The following is an 18,898-nucleotide window of genomic DNA, read 5'->3' on the forward strand; positions in this document are numbered from 1 at the left end:
CTTTCTGCTTATTTTATAGTGGTTACTTAAAAATAATAGAATCTTAGAACCCTTTGTACCAAAGATGATATTCTACCAATCTCCTCATCAGTAACTTGCCTTCCTTCATGAAGTAATTTTGCTTCTGTGTGTCATCATGGCACATCTCATTAAAATGACCATGGAAGACATAACTTCAGAAATTTATAATTTGGTTTCTGCTGGGTTTTTTTCCCTCTAATTTTTAGCCATCTAGGCTAAATGATAATAATGGATTTGCTTAACCTTTCTTATGTGCTTTAAAAAGTATTACATATGCATCTTGGTAAGGATATACCAAAAACTCACAGTCATTGCCTTTGTGGAGGGGAACCAAGGACTGCACAGGAGGCAGCTGTACTCTTGTGGGATATCTTTGACTTTTTCAATTTTGTACCATGTGCTTGTTTTATCTAATCTTTAAAACTCACTAGCCTGTATATAAATTTTTCATCAGCTCTTCCACTTGTGTTTCATTGTCAGATTCTTAGATGTTACAATAAGCTTGCTAAGAGAGCATTTTTTTATTATGCCATCACTTTCTGAGTCTTCTTGGGCAAATAACTTCTTTAGCCTTTGTTGCTACAACTGTAAATGGGGAATATTATGTACTTCACATGAATGTTGTGAGACTAGATAAGAATTACTGTACAGGTACCTCAAACAGTGCCTTTGCTCCAGCAGGCTGAAAGAGCAGCTTTGGAATGCTTCCTCCAGACCTTTCCAGAAAGCAGTCGGTTGTTCGGTGCCTGCAACACATTTTTTCCCTTATTGAAGGTGTTGTGCATGACTGTTAGGGACCCAGGTTGACACACAAATGTGAATTTAATTCATAATCGATCTCTAAAAATAGAATAATAAAATATATTTTGGATTTTATTAAGGAGGATCTAGAAGTCATGTGTTCAAGCACCCGTATCACCCATATTATAGATAAAGAACCTGAGACAGAGAGAGCTTAGTAGGAACACCTTAAACCACAGCTCTGAAAAGCAGTGGGACCTGTCAAAGTGCTGCGGGGTGCCAGGCAGTGCAGTGTCTGAGGGCTGGGTACGGAGTGAGGCGCTGGGAAGGAGGAAAGCATGTCTTCTGACATCCTACCTGTTTTCACCTCCTCATACAGCTTAGAATTAGACAGAAAGGAGCTTTAGAATTGATCTTTTCGACTGTTGGACTATAATTCTCTAGACTTTTCCCTCACTGTCTTATAGAAACATACATGAAATTCCAAATTTCACTGAAAATGCCCAGTTATTCCCATTCTTGGATAAAGTATGCAGCAAAATTAGCTTGGGTATATGTGAGAATAAGGTCCCATAGCTTTGGAATGTTTCCTTTGTAGGGATGCTAGACTGACAGTCTAGAGGGGTGTGGGATTTATTGTGATAATAGTGTACCTGAAATCTAGGTGTTCTAATAAAAATGTCTAATTACGTCTGCAAACTTAATTAAACAACATTCAAAAACAACAAACAAAGCAAACAAACCTTTGGTTGGTAAACTTTTTTTTTGTAGACAAGCCCCCACTGTTCCTTTTAGTTAATATTTGCAGAACTGAGCTGTTATTTATGTGAGGATGTGCATCTGAGGTCAAGAGATTGTGTATATATAGTGACATAATTTTTTTTCCTTTAGTTTTTATGTTTCTGTAAAGATTTGGAGTATGCTGGGATGCTATGGAAGCAATCTAAGTATGTTAATGGGGGGTTTTGGAAGCAGTCTCAAATTTTATTTAATTTTTACTTACATTCCTTGTATATGTGAATTTTTCTCCCCGGAAAACAGCACTCTTCCATACGTTAGTTTTGAGTTCAAACATGACTACACTTGGCCAAATTTAAAATTATGCAGAGCCACATTAAAAAAACAATGCCTGTATGAATTCTTGAAGGCAGGGCCTGTATGTTAGACTACTTGGCATTCCCTCCTTGTTCTCAAGAGCACAGTGGACAATTTTTTGTTTTTTTTTTTGATTTGTGGCCCGAACCATTTATCATTAGTATTTATTTTAATCTGGAGTGTTATTTTTAATTTTAAAAACTCCATTTCACAGGATTTCTCTGTGGATTTAAACGTTCCCAACTAAATCTTCTATGCTTATAATTGGATGCAAAAAGCAAGAATGTTTTTAAGGTTAAGAACTTTTTCAGACAACTGTGATTTTACTTCACTAATGAACACACATCAGACAAGAAGGCAAATTCCAGACTATTTGTGCCTCAACGAACCAGCTGGGCACATACCTCCAGGTACTGCTCATGTCTCAAGAGGTTTTTCTGCATGAACAATTATCACCACTCCTTCTTTCATTCAAGTGGCAAGCCATGACAAGAGTCTTTCTTGCACAGCTGTTATAGAACTCAGCTGTAAAATTAGATTTCATTGGCATAAAAACACGGTGCTTATCAATACTGTATGTTCAACACATTCTTTTTTCAACATTTTCCTTAAATTCTTCCTCCCTTTTATGCAGAAGGCTCAAGCTATACTCAAGTAAAGGAAACAGTTTTTTAGCTTTAATTTAATCTGTATTGTTTGCATGGTAGGCAATTGGTGTTTGAAGGATAATCTCTTAAAGAGCAGAAAGGCGCTGTAAGGGTTAATTTATAATCTTGTCATTTTATAAAAGAAGAAATTAATTGCTGAAATTCAGAGCTAATTATTGGCAAGCCCCATATCGCAGCTCATATTTTCCAATACTCAGTGTTGGGGCCTCTTCCCTATACTACTTTTTAACCGTAACATACTGGTTCTATGAGCTGTTTTTAGCAGCGGGGCTGTGAGACATTCTGATAATCCTTAGCTTCTCTCCATATCCTTTTTTTTGCACTATTTAATTTGAGTTTCAAAACAAGGGACAGTGTTTGTACCAAGTATCTTTCCTCATGGTTGCCAGAATACGGGAGAAATTAGTGCAAAGAAAGGCACTAAAACCACCTCCAGGTTTCTTATGTCCAATGGCAGTGCCCCACATCAGGTTCGTAATGTCCACATGCTAATTCCACATGGGCAGAGCCAATGCTGCGGCACTGGTGTCGTGTTACTGGGAAGGGAAAGAAAAGCCATATTCTCACAATAGCAGGGAAGTGTTAAAAACAGTCAGGTGTGTGTTGATGGGCGAGCAGATTTTCTCAGAATTTCAGAGGTAAAGAACATTGCATTGTGTTTCTAGTTTGTTTTGATGGTTTTTTTTTTCCTTCTCTTGAGGCTATTGCTGTTTCCATAGTTATTATCAGAAAGCTGTTTCTGGTTTTGCTGAAAAGACTAGAAATGACAACCATTTTTAGAGTTTCTAGGTCTTGAAACATCAGTCAAGGGGTTTACCTTTCAAAGCCAGCATTGATTATAAAGGAAAGGGGTTTTTCTCATAAGGAAAATAAAGTATTAATAGTGAATGCTACTTTGACATTTCATTAGTTGTAGGAATGTGTACAACTGACTACCTTGGTTGCTCTTTCTCTCTTTCTCTCACTTCTTTCTAAGTCTTGGTAATAAAACTTAGAAAGGAAGTACACACTTAGGAAGTTGTCAGTCTTTGTGACTGATGGCATTTATACCTAAAGGCCACCTGTATGGGGGAGGTTCATGAATGAAGTTTTTCTTTTCTTTTTTCCTATGGGATGTGAGTATATGATTCTGTATAAAAATTTTGCTTTTCTAGATTTTTCTTTTTTACTATAGCCAGGACATAAACAAGTGTAAGTCAGCACACAAATGTTTGTCATAATAAATTAAGTTTTATTAGGTTTAGTTTTTATATTGGAAGCCATTTAGAAACTAGTCTTGTTATCACTTATAAAACCTTAGGTTTGTTTTAAAGGAGAATACAGAATACAGTAATTTCTTAGTGACCTCTCAAACCCCTCTGCTCCAAACAACACAGCAAAGCAAAGCCCTTGCTTTCTGTGATTCAGTAAGCTTATCAGATTGTCATTTTGATGATCCATGTGGTTTTACCCACCCCCCTGAAACAGGAAAATGTTTCTTTTCCTTATTACTATTATATAAATGGCTAGAACATTTCTTTGGTATGTTTTTGGCAATTTTCTGAAACCTGACCCACCATAGATTCTTACTATTAGAGTCAATTGGTATTTTTAATAGAGAAGGAGATTTTCATGAAGTTTGAATCGAGCTGATTTTACTAATGTGCCCATAACATTATTTTCTCAGGCTACAGAACAAGCATGTAAGGCAAAATGTTTACATGCTGTTTAGATTGTGTGAAGGTGATTGGTTCATCTGTATTTTATTGGAAAAGATACTAGCTTTATGGAGTACATGGAATCACAGTTAACTGTAACAATATGAATTCTGAAGAGCCTACTAGGAGATTATTTACAAGTTGCTTTGTAAGTCCTTGCATTTGATGGGTTTAGAAAGTGGATTTTGAATTCGAGCATGGAAGCAAAAAGTTAAAACCGATCATGTGCATTCTCCTTATTTGTTTCCTTACCTGTTGCATTTAAACACTTCTCCAGGAGAGTTGAAGATGGTGGGAAGCCTCATTAGGGTGTTGAAGTGAGCTTGGGAACCTCAGCCTGGTTTGTGATTGAACTCAGGGAGTCATCTCCTCTCATCCAGCCTGCTCTGGCTTATTTGGTTCGGATGGGTATACTTTGTTCCTTTTGGTGTTGTTACGTTTCTTTCTCTTGTCATGTGAAACTAATTTGTGTACTGTACTGCTAACTCACATCTTGAATTAATGTAAGGAAATTTGGGTCATCGGCCCACAGAGTGAGGACCAGGACATTTTGTTACTAATTTGAAAGCCAGGTTCACAGACTTAAAAATTCTCCCTGCAGTGATTAGGGCTTTGGCTTTTTTTTAGTTAGAAATTGTTCCTGGTATATAATTGCTTTCTCTGGCCTTTGGAGGTGGACCTGCGGTTCTCTCCTGCAAATCAGGTTTTTCATGAATTTGGCCAGTTTCTTACTGTAGGCTGGGGCCAGAATGCCATGGAAAACCTTTTTAGACTTGGAATAGGGGAAGCAAAATAAAGAGGAAAAAATAATAAGCCAGTTGCTTAGAGAAATGTAAAAACTGAAGACTCTTTGTAATATTCTTTTAACATAAGGTTTTCTTTAAAAGCTTTGGGGATATATTCGGATGGAATTAAATGTCTTACTAACAGTGAGGACCTGTTCATTTTGTTTTCAGAGTGTCCACCCCCCACCCCTGCCATTGAGCTTGGTAATGCTGCACCTTGCTAGTAGGTAATTGAGGACTCACTCTCCTAGGAGAGAGGGAAGTTAATCACAAGTGCTCACGTGGCATCCTTGCCTGTCAATCAAAAGAATAGAACTAGCTGGGCATGAAGCACTTGTGGTTTGTGTTAGGATATGTGGTTAGGGGGAGAGGTTGTGAGGGCCTGTGGTTGTTACCGAATTCTTTGAAATGGAAGTATGGGTAAGAATGAAACAAAGAATAGAAGAGAAACCTTGGAGCTCTGTGTGGGGAACAAAAAAGTCCAAAGGACTAGAAAAATGCATTGTAGTAATCTATTTTCCATTTGTTTATTCTGATTAGTTTTGCAGCAAACTTATTCTTGATTTGTAAAGGGTAATGATTTCAAGAATGGATTCAGTGCACGATCTCCGTGGTGTTGTGAGGGGACAGTGTGGATGTGGTACAGCCTTCACTAAAATGCCTGAGTCCTGTGATAGGTTTGGCCAGCTCTCATACACATCTGTCTAGGGGAGGAGGAACCCAGACCAAGAAAAGGAGTGTTTTGTCAGAGTGGTTTCTCCTGTGACTTTTTGACTGAGATGAAAACGAGTTGAGCTCACTTAATTCTGAGATCACACGGCTGGCCCAGGCAGCTACCCCCACAGCTGATAATCAGCCGGTGGCCAAGGAAGATGGCACAAGGCACATGGGGAGCTTCTGAGACCTCACACAGAGACCATTCCTCTCTGTGTGTTTGTGTAGCTGACAGTCTAGCTTCCCAGCCCAAAGAAAGTTTAAGACAGCAAATTTAGGATATGGCCCTGACATTTGAGGGAGTGTGGTTAGCAGTACTGCCTAATGAGGAAGAGAGGAAAAAAGCAAAAACTAAGCATGAGAATTCAAAGTAGGGGTGAATATTTCTGTATATGTAAGGTCAAAATGTTCAGTAACTTCCTAATATATCACCTAATGACTGAACACAGTATTGTTGTAAACAGTGACCTGAGATCCCTAAGAAAAAATAGAGTTATGGCCAGCCAGCTCTTGAATGAAGTAAGAAAATGTGTAATTTCCATCCATAGTCATTACAAATGAAGTAAGCTTTGGTTGTTAATGTTAACTGTATGGATGGTAAGTCTTCCACATTGATTGCTTCATCTTTTAATTCCATTTAAAAAGTTTTGTCTGCTCTCATCAAGTAGGCATGTAACATTTCCAAGGTCTCCTCGGAGCAGTCTAGTTGAGCCACACCTTTTGAGAGTTGAGTACCTGTGTAGTTTTGTTTTTGCTACCAGTTAAAACAGAGGAGGCTTGCTGTTGGGGAGCTGTCACCAAGGAGTGATGACTGTGCATGCATGGCAAGCCTTCCCAGGCATCCTGGCCCACTTTAACCTGCTTTAACAATGGTTTCGCAGTGTGGTGTCCCTAATTTACAACCTAAATATGTGACTTTCAATTTGTATTTGAAAAATTGACTACTTTTCCCCCTTCATCACTGGGTATAACCAGAAAGATACTGCTATGGACCCTAAGTTTTATGTTTTTTATCTGTGTTTTTCATTTTTTTATACTTCTATTTGCCTTTTCTCTTGTCCTTTCTGTGGGCCATGGACTAAGTTGTTTCTATTCCATGATCATTTTAAGGGGCAGCGTGGCAAGCAGTTGCTTTGTTAAGTAGCTGGGCACTTCCTTGTCTGGAGATAATGTATTGCTTTTCTGTATGTCTCTTGCATTATAGGCAAATGAAGGTATCCTATGTATGTGCATGGAGCATAGAAATGGATATTTAAACATTGTTGGCTTCACGTAGGCCCCATCTAGCCAAATCTGTTACCTTGTATTCCCATTGGGATAAGGTCTGGTTTACGTCTGCTTAAACTGTTAGGGATTACAAAGCAGATTTTGGATTTTAGCAAGCTGGTGGCCTAGGGAAAGGAGATCAACAACTTTGGTTGTGGATAAGTGAGATTCTGTAGCTGAGTTCACAGTGGACTTTATTCACTTTACTAATGCTTCCATTTTTCTCCATGACTAATGGTATTGTTGTTGAGTGGTTGAGTTAAAACATTAGGAGCATATGATGTTGATGAGTTCCCACTGTATGCTTTCTAAGGAGTGGTTGTACTTACAGTTGACTTTCTTATATGTACAGTTCCCCCACCTTCCTTTCCCCCATACCCCTCTTAGTAACCTGTAGTAACCAGTGAAAATGTATCATCTGGTATGAAAAAAAAAGATTCAGGCATGTTACTCAAAGTCATCTATAAAGTTTTCAAAAGCAAATATAATGGTCTCCTTGTGCTGATGGACTTGATTTCTTTGGGGGTAAAATCCCATACTAAAAGAGATGTTTTTGCAGCTCTATGTGGGTCCCTGTACTCTCCTATTTTACAAGGCTTTTGTGGGCCTGGCCTGGGGGTTCCATCCACTTTATCCCACGATTGCAGAACCTGGAGTTTAACTCCCTACAGGACACAATACCTGTGCTTAGAATGCTACGTAGTGGGGCTGGATTACCATGCCTTGTTGATGGCAGTCCCGTTATTTAACACCATACCAACCAGAACGTTGGAATTGTTAGTGCTGGATGTATTGTTGGTATTGAGACATTCTTTGGTATTGGAGACAAATGACTGGGAATGCCTGAATTTTGTACCACATCACAACTATCTTTTCCTACTAAGTTCCCTGCCCCCCTCGTTACCTCCCCAAGAAACAATGAGAAATAGGAACAAAATAGCACTGTTAATTGGATTTGAGCCTCAAACCCTAGTGCTAAAAAGCTTTGGTTAGTTAGGTTGGATCCCATGGAGCATAAATAGTTTCAGCCCCAAAGCAGGTCCTGCCCCATCTCCCTTCCCCTTCGACTCTCTAATCCTGTGTCATTATTTATTGTACTCTGGCCTAATGGAAGGACCTATAGAGGCCGAAAGGACCTAGGTACAGGCCCTGAAGTTGTTTCACTCCTTCTGCCTTGTTGGGTGATAAAAGAGAGAGAGCAGTTTGCATCCCAATGCTGATCTTTGAGATGGCCAGAACTGTGCCATGTGGGAGAGGGCTTTGGTGTTCACTAAGGCAGCAGAGGGGGCAGGAGAGAAGTCATAGAGCCAAAATCTGCACGGCAGCCTCACTAGCAAGTGCCCTGGAACACGTGCTTGGGGAGGAGTGAAGAAAAGGTGGAAGTGAGCATAGAGTGCCTCTCTACCCTTAGATGCTTACACTCAGACCCCTAACGTGATAGGATAAACACCTTGGATAAACACCTTGTTTATCCAACCTGCAATTTTGAAGAAACATTAAATAAGACATTATATTTAAGAGATAGGCCTGAGTAGTGTCATTAGTTTAAGAAAAAGTAGCCATTTCCCCCTCATGCATTAGAAAGGTAAAGCATATTAGAAATAAAATTAAAATAGACATTGGTACTCCTTCTCCAGTATTTGACCTGTTATGTCATGATAGTGTCAGTGGGATTATCTTGGTTTTATTGCAAAAGAATCTGTTTCCTTCATCAGGTTAAACTATGGAGCTTTGGGCTTTGTACTTTTATTTGCTTAGGAACTGAGTAATTGCCTCATAAAACAGCATGATGGTACTATTAACACTGCATTATAAGACCTGTTATTATAGAATGTGCCTCCCTAGTTGGGACAAGACTTTTTTTTTTTTTTTTTGTGCTTAAAAGTGTTTCTCCAAATGGGGTTGTAATGAATAGTGTAAAATTTTACCTATTTAAAATAAAAAGTTCATAATCTCATGGGTGGCTTTTGTGCATCTTTTGATACTTCTAGGGAGGGGATTTCTTTTGAGTGGATGGTGAGGGAGAGGTATATTTCATGTTCAGAATGGAGATAAGAATGAGAAGAAATATTTTATTTCTGTTACATCTGTCAGAGACAAATTTGAGGCAGCTATTAAAGAATTTGTCCCACTGCTTTGTCTGATTGGGATATTGAGTATTAAAGGTTCATTGACCAAAATATCCTTGAATTTGAAATTTTGGGGGACTTTATTATGAATGACAAAAAATTTAACTGTGAACTATATGGCAGTTTCTGAAATCATTTAAAATTGTGTGCATATGTATGTGTGTATATTTGCATTTGTATATCTGCTGTTATGCTAAACTTTTTATTTCAGCATATTATAGTTTATAGTAAATTTTTTTATCATTCATAATAAAGTCCCCCAAAATATTAAATTCAAGGATATTTTGGTCAATAAATTTTAAGCACAATTGAAGAATATGTAAATATTTCTTAAGGAACAAGTTATAAATAGGGATTTACTATTTTCCTGCTGTTGTGTTGAAAAGCTAAATGTCGGTGGCAGGTACTATTATGGAACGAAAGTAGGCTTTGTGTTATTTTGAATACATGTACGAATTTCAGTCTGTGGAAACAATGGAATCTGCCGTTTAGCCTGATTATGCACCAGGTGCCACAGGTATGTCTAAGATGCAGAAAAGCTCAAGACATGAACAAAAGTGCTAAAGATGTTAATATGCAACAAGTTAAATTCTAGTCAAGGAAATGATGAGGGAGAGGTAATTAGAACGTGAGTAATTAATGGCAAAGTCAGAAATTGCAACAATTGCAGTGTAGGTAGTTAATCTTCGTTAGCTTGCTTGGAAGCTAACTGCTTATGAACTGCTTATGAACACTATTTTGATCCTAGTGAAAGGGGAAAGCTCTTTTTATGATTATAAATTATAGATTATTCTCTTTGACTTATCTTCTGTCTTGGTAATTACCTTAAAGATAATGATATCACCCGTTTTGGTCACTTTTATCTTCTCAAAAGGCTATCTCACTTTATCTTCAGAAACATCCCAGAGGTATGTTGTTAATATTATTTGTATGTTTTTAAAATTTATAACTAAATGACAAAGCTAAGGCATGAGAGGTTATGTTCACATGGCCACTTAGAGAGTCTGGTCTTTTTTTCTCCCAGTTCAGGCTATTTCTTTCTCATTGTTCTACCCCTTCTTGGGGCCCGACACAGTAATACAGTGCTCTGTGATTGGAATAATTCGGGTTTTATGAAGGGGCACTTACATTTCTGTCTTGTTATGTTACAAATGGTTTTTGTGGTCCTGAGTGCTTTTTAAAAAATGGTGATTCTCTTACAGGACGCCAGTTGAGGGAAAAATTCTCCATGAATGTACGTCACAATGATGATGACCGACCAAATCCCTCTGGAACTGCCACCACTGCTGAATGGGGAGGTAGCCATGATGCCTCACTTGGTGAATGGAGACGCGGCTCAGCAGGTTGGTGTAGTAACAGTGAAACTTAACTCAGATTGTCTAAGTGGGAGACGTTAACCCAGTATTTGATTTATTTTGGGATTCAAAGATCTGTGATTTTGAATCTTAGTGTTTCTAGAGGTAAGTGTTTTTGTTGTAGAACCACTGTATGGTTTTTTAAAATATCAGAAATTGTGGTTTTTGAGAACAGCAAATCTTACCTCATCTAGTTAGTATTTTTGAAACATCAAAAAAATATGTGATTTTTGAAATGAGTCATTTAGAGAATATGTACAAGTCTTTGAAATAAAATGACTGTTTTTTCATGTCATAAATTGTGCTTGACTGGTTTGTTTGGTTGGCCAGAGCAACATACTCAGAGGGTCAGGTTTTGATTTCACACAGGAGTGACCTCTGCAAAATGCCCAGGTTGGTGTGAACCCACCCTGGCTCCTGGAATAGTTCTTCCAAATGTGTAGCTCATAAAATGATGGTACTTATTTTTTGAGAATCTCCTTTATCACTAGTTACTGAACATTACAAAATAGAAAAGCTATTTCTGAACTCAGTCAAGTAGTGTGTGGAGAAAAAATTTGAACAGTAAGTAAAACCTTTTAAATATTATTAGGAGCTGAATTATTATCTCTGATAACATTAATTAAATTTTTTTATTGATTATAAAAACTAGGTTTGCCTAGGCTTATAATTAAATAAATATTTTGTCTTTGTACATTTCTTTAAAAACATAAGTTTTTGCTTTATGAAAGTAGAATTGGGACCAATTGCTTGAAAAATATTTACCCAAATATATTAATAATTCAAATAAGTTAATCAGTCATTTATTTGATGTCAGTACATGCCCTCCTGGCAATCTATCATAGTACATTAATACTTTGTATGTACCTCTGTTGGAGTTAACCTTGCTGTTTAATAATTTATATTACATTCTCCTACATTAGACTGTGAACCTCTTAAGCACAAAGAACTTCTAGTAGGTGCTTAATAAATGTTTGCTAGTTGAATACATTTCATGCCTTCTCACCACTGATGTAGACATCTCCCTTCCTGATTCCTCAATCTCTTTCTCTGCTGGGTCATTTCCACCAATATACTGTAGTATCTTTTATCTTAAATGCATAAATAGGCTGATGTGATGGCTCACGCCTGTAATTCTAGCACTTTGGGAGGCTGAAATGGGAGGATCACTTGAGGCCAGGAGTTCAAGACCAGCCTGAGCACCATAGTGAGACTCCTGTCTCCACAAAAAAAATACAGAAAACTTATCTGGGTGTAGTGATGCATGCCTGTAGTCCTAGGTACTCAGGAAGCTGAGGCAGGAGGATCACTTGAGCCCAGGAGTTGGAGGCTGCAGTGGGCTATGATGACTCCACTGTACCCCAGGCAATCGAGTAAGACCCTGTCTCAAAAACAAGTAAACGAAAAAAACCCAAAACAAAACAAACCACTTAAACAACTACACTTCTCCCCACCCAATAAAAGAAAAAAACCCCCTCACTTGATTCTGTACCCCCTGGAGTTGCCACCTCCTATCTCTGTTCCCACTTTTCAGCAGTACCTCCACAAATAGAGCCTGTACTAACTGCCTGTCCTTCCTTACCTCCCATTCCTCAACTTCACAGTCTTCACTTGTGTCTTCTCACCTCTTTAGTCTGTAGGCATGTCTTGTTGACTTTATCTCAGGAAGGTTTGGTGGATTCGTATTGTGCCATATCAACTTCACTTCCACTACCTCTGCTGAACCCCAGGCCATCATCCTAGCAGGGTGAGACAGTCCTCATTGGTGTCTCTGCTTTGACGTTTGCCCCACTAGGAAATATTCTCCACACAGCAGCCTGAGTGATCTTTTCAAAATATAAACTATACCATGTCAGTGCCCTGCTTAAAGCCATCCCATTACCTGTGGGATAGAATCCGATTGCAGTGCATGGCCTGCCAGCCCTACGTGGCTCCTGGCCTCCCTGTCCTTCTCTGACTGCTCTTCTCCAGCTCACTGAGCTCCAGCTGTTCATGGGAAGATTGCAGAGTGCTGTGAATGGTTTCAAGATGCAGTGTTTGGTCTCCCTTATTTTTACTAAATAAAATAATAAAGACAAGATATTCAAATATGAATAAACCTAGAAAGCAACTTAGGTCTTCCAGATGTAATCACCTCATTCCCATTTGCCTATGTAGCCAGGAGACCTGAGGCTACCTATCCATGTTGTGTACCATTTTTGTGTTTTGGTGATTTCTCCCTCATTTTTATGATTCAGTTTGCTCAGGATGGCCTTTTGTAGTTTATTAGCTAGCACAGAGAGCCCTCAGTTACAGAATTTTCCAGTTTTCCCTTCAAATGTAAATTGCTTGGCACATAGAAATGACCAAAGACTGAAAAGTCTGTGGATTTCCTTAGAAGGCCGTGTGGCATTTCCCCACTCAGTGTATCTTAACTCTAAGCTGCTTAACGATTTTGGTTAATAAAACTACATATTTATTTCATCTGGGAAGCTTTCTATAAAGCTAAGAAAGGGAAATGTTAATTTATCTGTTTTATAAACAGTCAAAATATGAAGTTTTATCTCAATGGGAGGTATCCTTATAAAATCTCATAGGAAGGAAATGTTTGTCTTTTTAATTAATAAATATATTTGATTGTGTTAGAAGCATTAACATTTGTGGGACAAGCTATTGTTTGGCATTAACCCTAAGTTTTCCTTAATTTTGCCATTAAGTGGGCAAAGGGCATTTGAAATATCCCCTCAGCAGGACCAACTCGAGATATATCATGCCTTGATGTTGTTGCTATATCACTGTGGCTCAGCCTAGGCAATGGCCTATTTTTCTTCCTTTTTCTGTCCTTTGTCTCCCTCATTCTTTCAAGCCTCTGCTCTTTCCTTTGTGTCCTAGCACTTAGCATTGCCCTAGGTGAGTGTGGCCGAGGCCTGGGGCCTGTGTGGAACCTGGGCTGAGGCACAGGGGGAAGACAGACTGTAGGAGCAAGCAAAACCCAAACTCTCAGAGAAATACAGGAGAGTAAGCAGAGAAAGGGGAAGAATAGAGGGTCACCCAAAAGAATAAGAACAAAGGTATCTCTAAGGCAGGACCTGACAGTGTGGTGCTGCATGAGTTTGAGTGCTTGCTCAGGGTGCCTGTTGGTATTTGCTGCTTGCTCTTAAGGGCCTGCAGGGTGATCAGGTGGGCCTCTGTTAATGGATCAGGACACAGGGGACATACCAGAGGAAGTGATCTGTATAATGCTTTCAGAGTCTTTCACTCTGTTCTCCCACTGAGGCAACACAATTCAACTTAACAAAAACCTTTTGGAGGCACAGGATTGACTTAAGGATGGACATTGCAGGCTTTTTATGACAGACTCTTGGGGGTGATGTTTTAAGGTAGGTAGTACTTTAGCCACCTCTCAGATAATACTGTTGTAAAGAGCCATGCACTGGCCACAGTGTTCTGCCTCTAAACGTCTGTTAGGAGTGTGTGTACGGTGAAGCTTACCTTGTATGTGTTTACGGTGTTCTTAAGACTTCGCAGCTGTGCAGAGGGCATTCTCAACATTTCTATATATGCAAAAGAACCACCGCAGCTATGAGAAAGCTCTTCGGTTCCCACAGTTCTCCTCCTCCTCCTCTGATTTCTGTCTTGATGGTTTCTAGATTTAATTAGTGCTAGTTCTTGGCAGGATTCTCTGCTGTGTTCTTGCTCTCTACATAAGAGACACTGTTAATTTTCATTACTTGAAGTCATGTTAAGTTTGAAACCTTGGTTTATCATTTTATATAGGTAGCAGGAAAAAGAAAAGAGTGAAAAGAATTATTCTTTTCTTAAGAAGAAAAGTCATCCTTATTATGAGTAAAGCTTTAAAAAATATACCATCAATTAACAACAAACACAATGTGAACAGAAGCAACTTACTCAACAGCTTTACTTATTTAACAGCTTTATTGAGGTATAATCCACAGGCCATACTATTCATCCACTTAAAGTAAACAGTCAACGGAATCTAATGCATTCACAGAATTGTACAACCTTGACTACAGTTAATTTTAGAACATTTTTATCATCCTATAAAGAAACCCTGCAGCAGTCACTCCCTATTCCCCCCTGCCTCCTGCCATTCCTAGGCAACTACTAATTTACTTTCTGTCTCTGTAGATCTTGCCTATCCTGGAATTTCATATAAATGAGTTCATGTAATATTTAGTCTTCTGTGTCTGACATCTTTCACTAAGCATAATATTTCCAAGGTTGTAGCATGTATCAGTATTTTATTCCTTTTTATTGCCAAATAATATGCTATTGCATGGATATACCACATTTTATTAATCCATTCATCAACTGATAGACATTTGATTTCTTTCCACTTTTTGGCTATTAGGAATAATGCTACTGTGTGCAGATTCTTGTGTGGACATGGTTTTATGCCTCAGGTCTATAATTAGGAGTGAAATGGAATAGCTTTATTTTGAATTATTGTTTTCTAAATAAAGTATCTCTGCTTTTTCTCACCAGTAATTCCTTCTGCCCTGAATAATTATAGCCCAGCATGGCTAAATAAAGTTTGCTTCGCTTAATATACCTAATTGTATACTATTCTGGAGTTATAAAACTCAGGTTTCGACCTGAGTTTCTTAATGTGTGGCTATATAAATTATGGTGAATGCTCTTCAGTAAACAGAAAATTAGTGCCTATGTTGACATTTTCAGAACCTAATGATATATTAATTTAATTGTCTTTGTTATAGACTTCTAACATGTTTTAGAGATTTAAAAATGCAGCAGCTAGTTTGGAGCATGAATTCTGACTTTTTAAATTGGGTTAATATTTTAATGATCTCTGAAGAAGAATTATAACAGCTACCAGTTAAAGAAAGAAAACATTACGTTAAAAACAGAAGTGTTACATAGGGTGACAGAGGTTACTGATTTGCTCATTTAATACCTGACATTTATAAAGGTATCTGTGACCTACATGGAGGTAGTATGCCACTTTATATTGTATTCTTAATGACTCTTATGTACATATTCACTGAGAGTCAGTTCCTGGTGGGCTAGGGATTGGATTAGATACATCTTTGTGCTGACTAGCACTTAGCACATAGAGCACATCTAGTAAATGTTTTATCATACTATATTTCTTATCTTTTGCCTTTTTTTTTAAGCTTCCATAATATTAATTGCTAATGAGTGTTTTTAATGCTTCTGCTTCAGAAAGTAGATCTCCTTAAATGTGGACAGAAGACTTGTCTCTTCTGCTAGCTCAGAATAGGCTATCATCAACTTGCCCTGGAAGACAGGAGGATAAAGTTGCCTTAGTTATGTCCCGTGCTCTTGACTTTGCCTATTCCTGTTGATCAGCATTTAGCATGTCATTTCATTGAGAGTGAGTTTTTTCTCCCCTTTTGTTTCTTCTTTTTGAAATCCCTTGTTTCCCCTAGATAGAATACATAACCAGTGTTTTCCTGGAGTGTTCTTTTGAATACACATTTCTAGACAGCACATTAAATATCAAAACTTTCCACATTCAGATGTTGCTCATCATTGGCATGTCTAACATCAAATGTGCCTCTCCTCCTAATCCAGTGACCTTTTTTGTTCTGGTTGATATCTTCTTAATAACTTTGTCCCTTGACAGCTTCTTATTGCATTCAGTAGTTCAAATCCTCTTACCGCATAGATGTTACTCCTCGAATACCTATGGCCACCAAGTCAGGGGGACCCATAAAGAGTTTTGCATACATAACATATCTTGCCCAACAGAAAGGAAGTTTTATAATCAGTATAGTGTAGAAAAATGAATAAACAACTGTTGGGAAGGGGGTTCAAATGAGAATGGGACTGGCAGTTAAAATAGAGGTGGCAGCTGTTATTGCTGAATAACATTTATATAGCAGCTCCCTTTGTGATAGAATCCTATTTATGGGCCAGTGCTTGAACTAGAAAGTTGAAAGAGAATGGTCAAATGTTGGGATTGAAAAACAAAGTATGGGGAAGCTCAGTCTTGGGTCACACTCTTCAGCACCAAGATGCATGAGAGATGCACAACTTAAGCAGCAAATGCTTAAATAAAATTATTATTGTAAACTGTCATTGATGTTCCCTCTACCACTCAAATTTATAAAAGGCCTCTGGTGTCAAGATATTGTCAGCCTCTCTCCTTTGAGATTTGGGTGGAAAAGAGTGTGAGGGTAGGATTTATGACTGAATTAAGGAGTGACTGAATAATAGATTTGTTCATTTTAATAAACATTTATCAAATGTCTTCTATGCCAGCACTGTATTAGGTGCTGGTAACAGAAAGATGAATAAGGCACTGTTCTTACCCTAAAGGAATGAGCAATCTATTTGGAGAATGAAATGTGGTTAACTTTAAAAACAAATGGCGGGGAGGGGTGCTGTATTTAGACATATGTCAAGCTACAGGAGAAGTGCTTAGATTGCAGAAGGTAACAGTGCTGTGGGAGTGCAGAGAGGACTGAGGAATGGGAGAGTGGGTGGGAAAGCGGACAAGGCTAGGACGACTCTCAGGAGGCTGAGCCTGGAGTGGAGATCTGACTTGAAGCCTAGAACTATTTAGGCTTTGCATATCAGGTAATCGGTTTCTGTTTTATTAAGTGAGCACACTTTATAGGGATAGTATATGCAAAGGAGAGCTAATATTAGGGGCAGCTCAAATGAACTGTATCTTCATCTCTATGATCTTTTTCCTTGAACCTTTGGTATTTAGTATCCTCGTTAGTGAATCTATTTTCCTCTGATGCTCCAGTGTGGCAGTCCACCCGGGTCCCTTAATGCCTATTCCTCAGAATTACTGACTCCACAGTGGGACAGATCACAAGCAACCCTCGACCAAGGCCACTTTCCAGCTGCAGAGTAGCCACCCCTGCTTCTGAAGGCCTCCTTTTAGCTGTAAAAACGGTGCGAGTTTATCCAGGTTTGTGGTCTGACTTTTCAACCCTCTCTGCGTTAGCTTTGCCAGTTCCGCTGACTACAAAGACTTCCGAAAAGACATCGCCTGTGCAGAATCTCAGTCTTATAAGGGAAATGTTGATGCCAGATTATCACAGGGTGTTGTTACACATGGCACCCACAATAATTAGAGCATATGACATATAATTATGACAGTTCTGAGCTGTCTGGGTTGAGAGACACTTCAGAATTTAATTAGCCAAAGGCAGTAATAGTAAGATACAAGATGTAGTCGGTGTCCTTCAAATGGTAGAAACAGAACTGCCTTCAAAAAAGAGAGGATTAAGGAAAAATACTGGCATGGCAAGGTTGCACTGCAGAATAATGAATGGCAATTTTAAACTCTGTAGTGATTTTAACATTAGGATTGTTTTTAACTTATTGCAGTCTTTGTCTGATTCCATTGTTAACTCAGAAGGAACAGGGGCTGTGTCTCTCTTGTTCATGCTGTGCCTGGCATCTGAGTTGGCATTTAGTAAATCCTTTTGAATGGATGAAGGATGAAAGAAATGAACAAATTTAATTCCTCTAAATCAAGGCTTGAAGGCTTTTTTTTTTTATCTTTATAGCTTAAAAAAAGATTTAGGTGCCATTATTTAACAATTGAAAGATTTACATAAAATTCTGAATCTTTGAAAGTGTGTTTTGTGCTCATGCATATCATGTTTTAAATATAGCAAAAATGATTAAGATTTTTCAGGCACATCCATTGTGCATCCAACTGATGAAGTGTGTTAAGCTTTGTAGTTTTCTACTTGCCGGATGACTTATTAATATGGTCTTGTTGAAGGGTTTCAGTTTTACCTCTTACAAGTTAGGACCCATGTAATTTTTTTTTGGCGTCTGGTTTTCAGTAAACCGTATTTGAGCCCCCAGTAAGTGCCACGTGGAGCAATCACCAAAGCCTGGGAATGGCAAGAGAAACAGCCAGTGCCTTGGTTTTACTCTTTACAGTCTAGTTAGGGGAGCATTAAACACAGGTGCAAGGTATAAGTATTTCAAGGGCAGAGATGCACATATTTGTATTTATAATCTTTCTTATAGTCTCCAAGGATTTTCTTTAAGTATTTATTGAAATAGAGGTTTTTGTAAAAGTAAATTTCTCCTGGTGTTACCTAGATGAGGCATTTTTATTTAAAACATTTTATTATTAACTTTTTTTTGAATAAGATTAAATTTGTTAGATTTCGAACCTCTGATTTCTATTTTTTTGTTTCGTTTGAAGATATGTATTTGTCATGTTGAATGTGATGTGATAGCTATTGATGTATCTCATAGTACAGTAAAAATAATACATACACACAGGGAGAAAAGACACTTTTGCTTCCGGAATGTGTTACAATGAGACGCTTCTGCATGCAGATTATGTTTGCACATAATCGTTTTCATGTAGGCAGACTCTTCTCTTTTTTTGTCCAAATGATTGATTTAAACATATGACTATATAAAATATATACATTACACTCCAAACATGACTGTAGTGAG

General features: G+C 38.2%; 1 protein-coding gene across 2 annotated transcripts in view; it reads left to right on the forward strand.

Moving 5' to 3' along the window:
• Nucleotides 1-18,898, forward strand: part of FNDC3B (fibronectin type III domain containing 3B) — a 340,114-nt gene that overhangs the window by 55,582 nt on the left and 265,634 nt on the right. For both annotated transcript variants that reach the window (XM_012640205.1, XM_012640206.1), the window contains exon 2: nt 10,319-10,459. In XM_012640205.1, the coding sequence (XP_012495659.1) occupies nt 10,345-10,459 (115 nt within the window). In that variant the 5' untranslated portion in view covers nt 10,319-10,344. The remainder of the gene's footprint in view (nt 1-10,318; nt 10,460-18,898) is intronic.

Source organism: Propithecus coquereli, unplaced genomic scaffold (assembly GCF_000956105.1).
Source record: "Propithecus coquereli isolate 6110/MARCELLA unplaced genomic scaffold, Pcoq_1.0 Scaffold15, whole genome shotgun sequence".
NCBI classification, from domain to species: domain Eukaryota; kingdom Metazoa; phylum Chordata; class Mammalia; order Primates; family Indriidae; genus Propithecus; species Propithecus coquereli.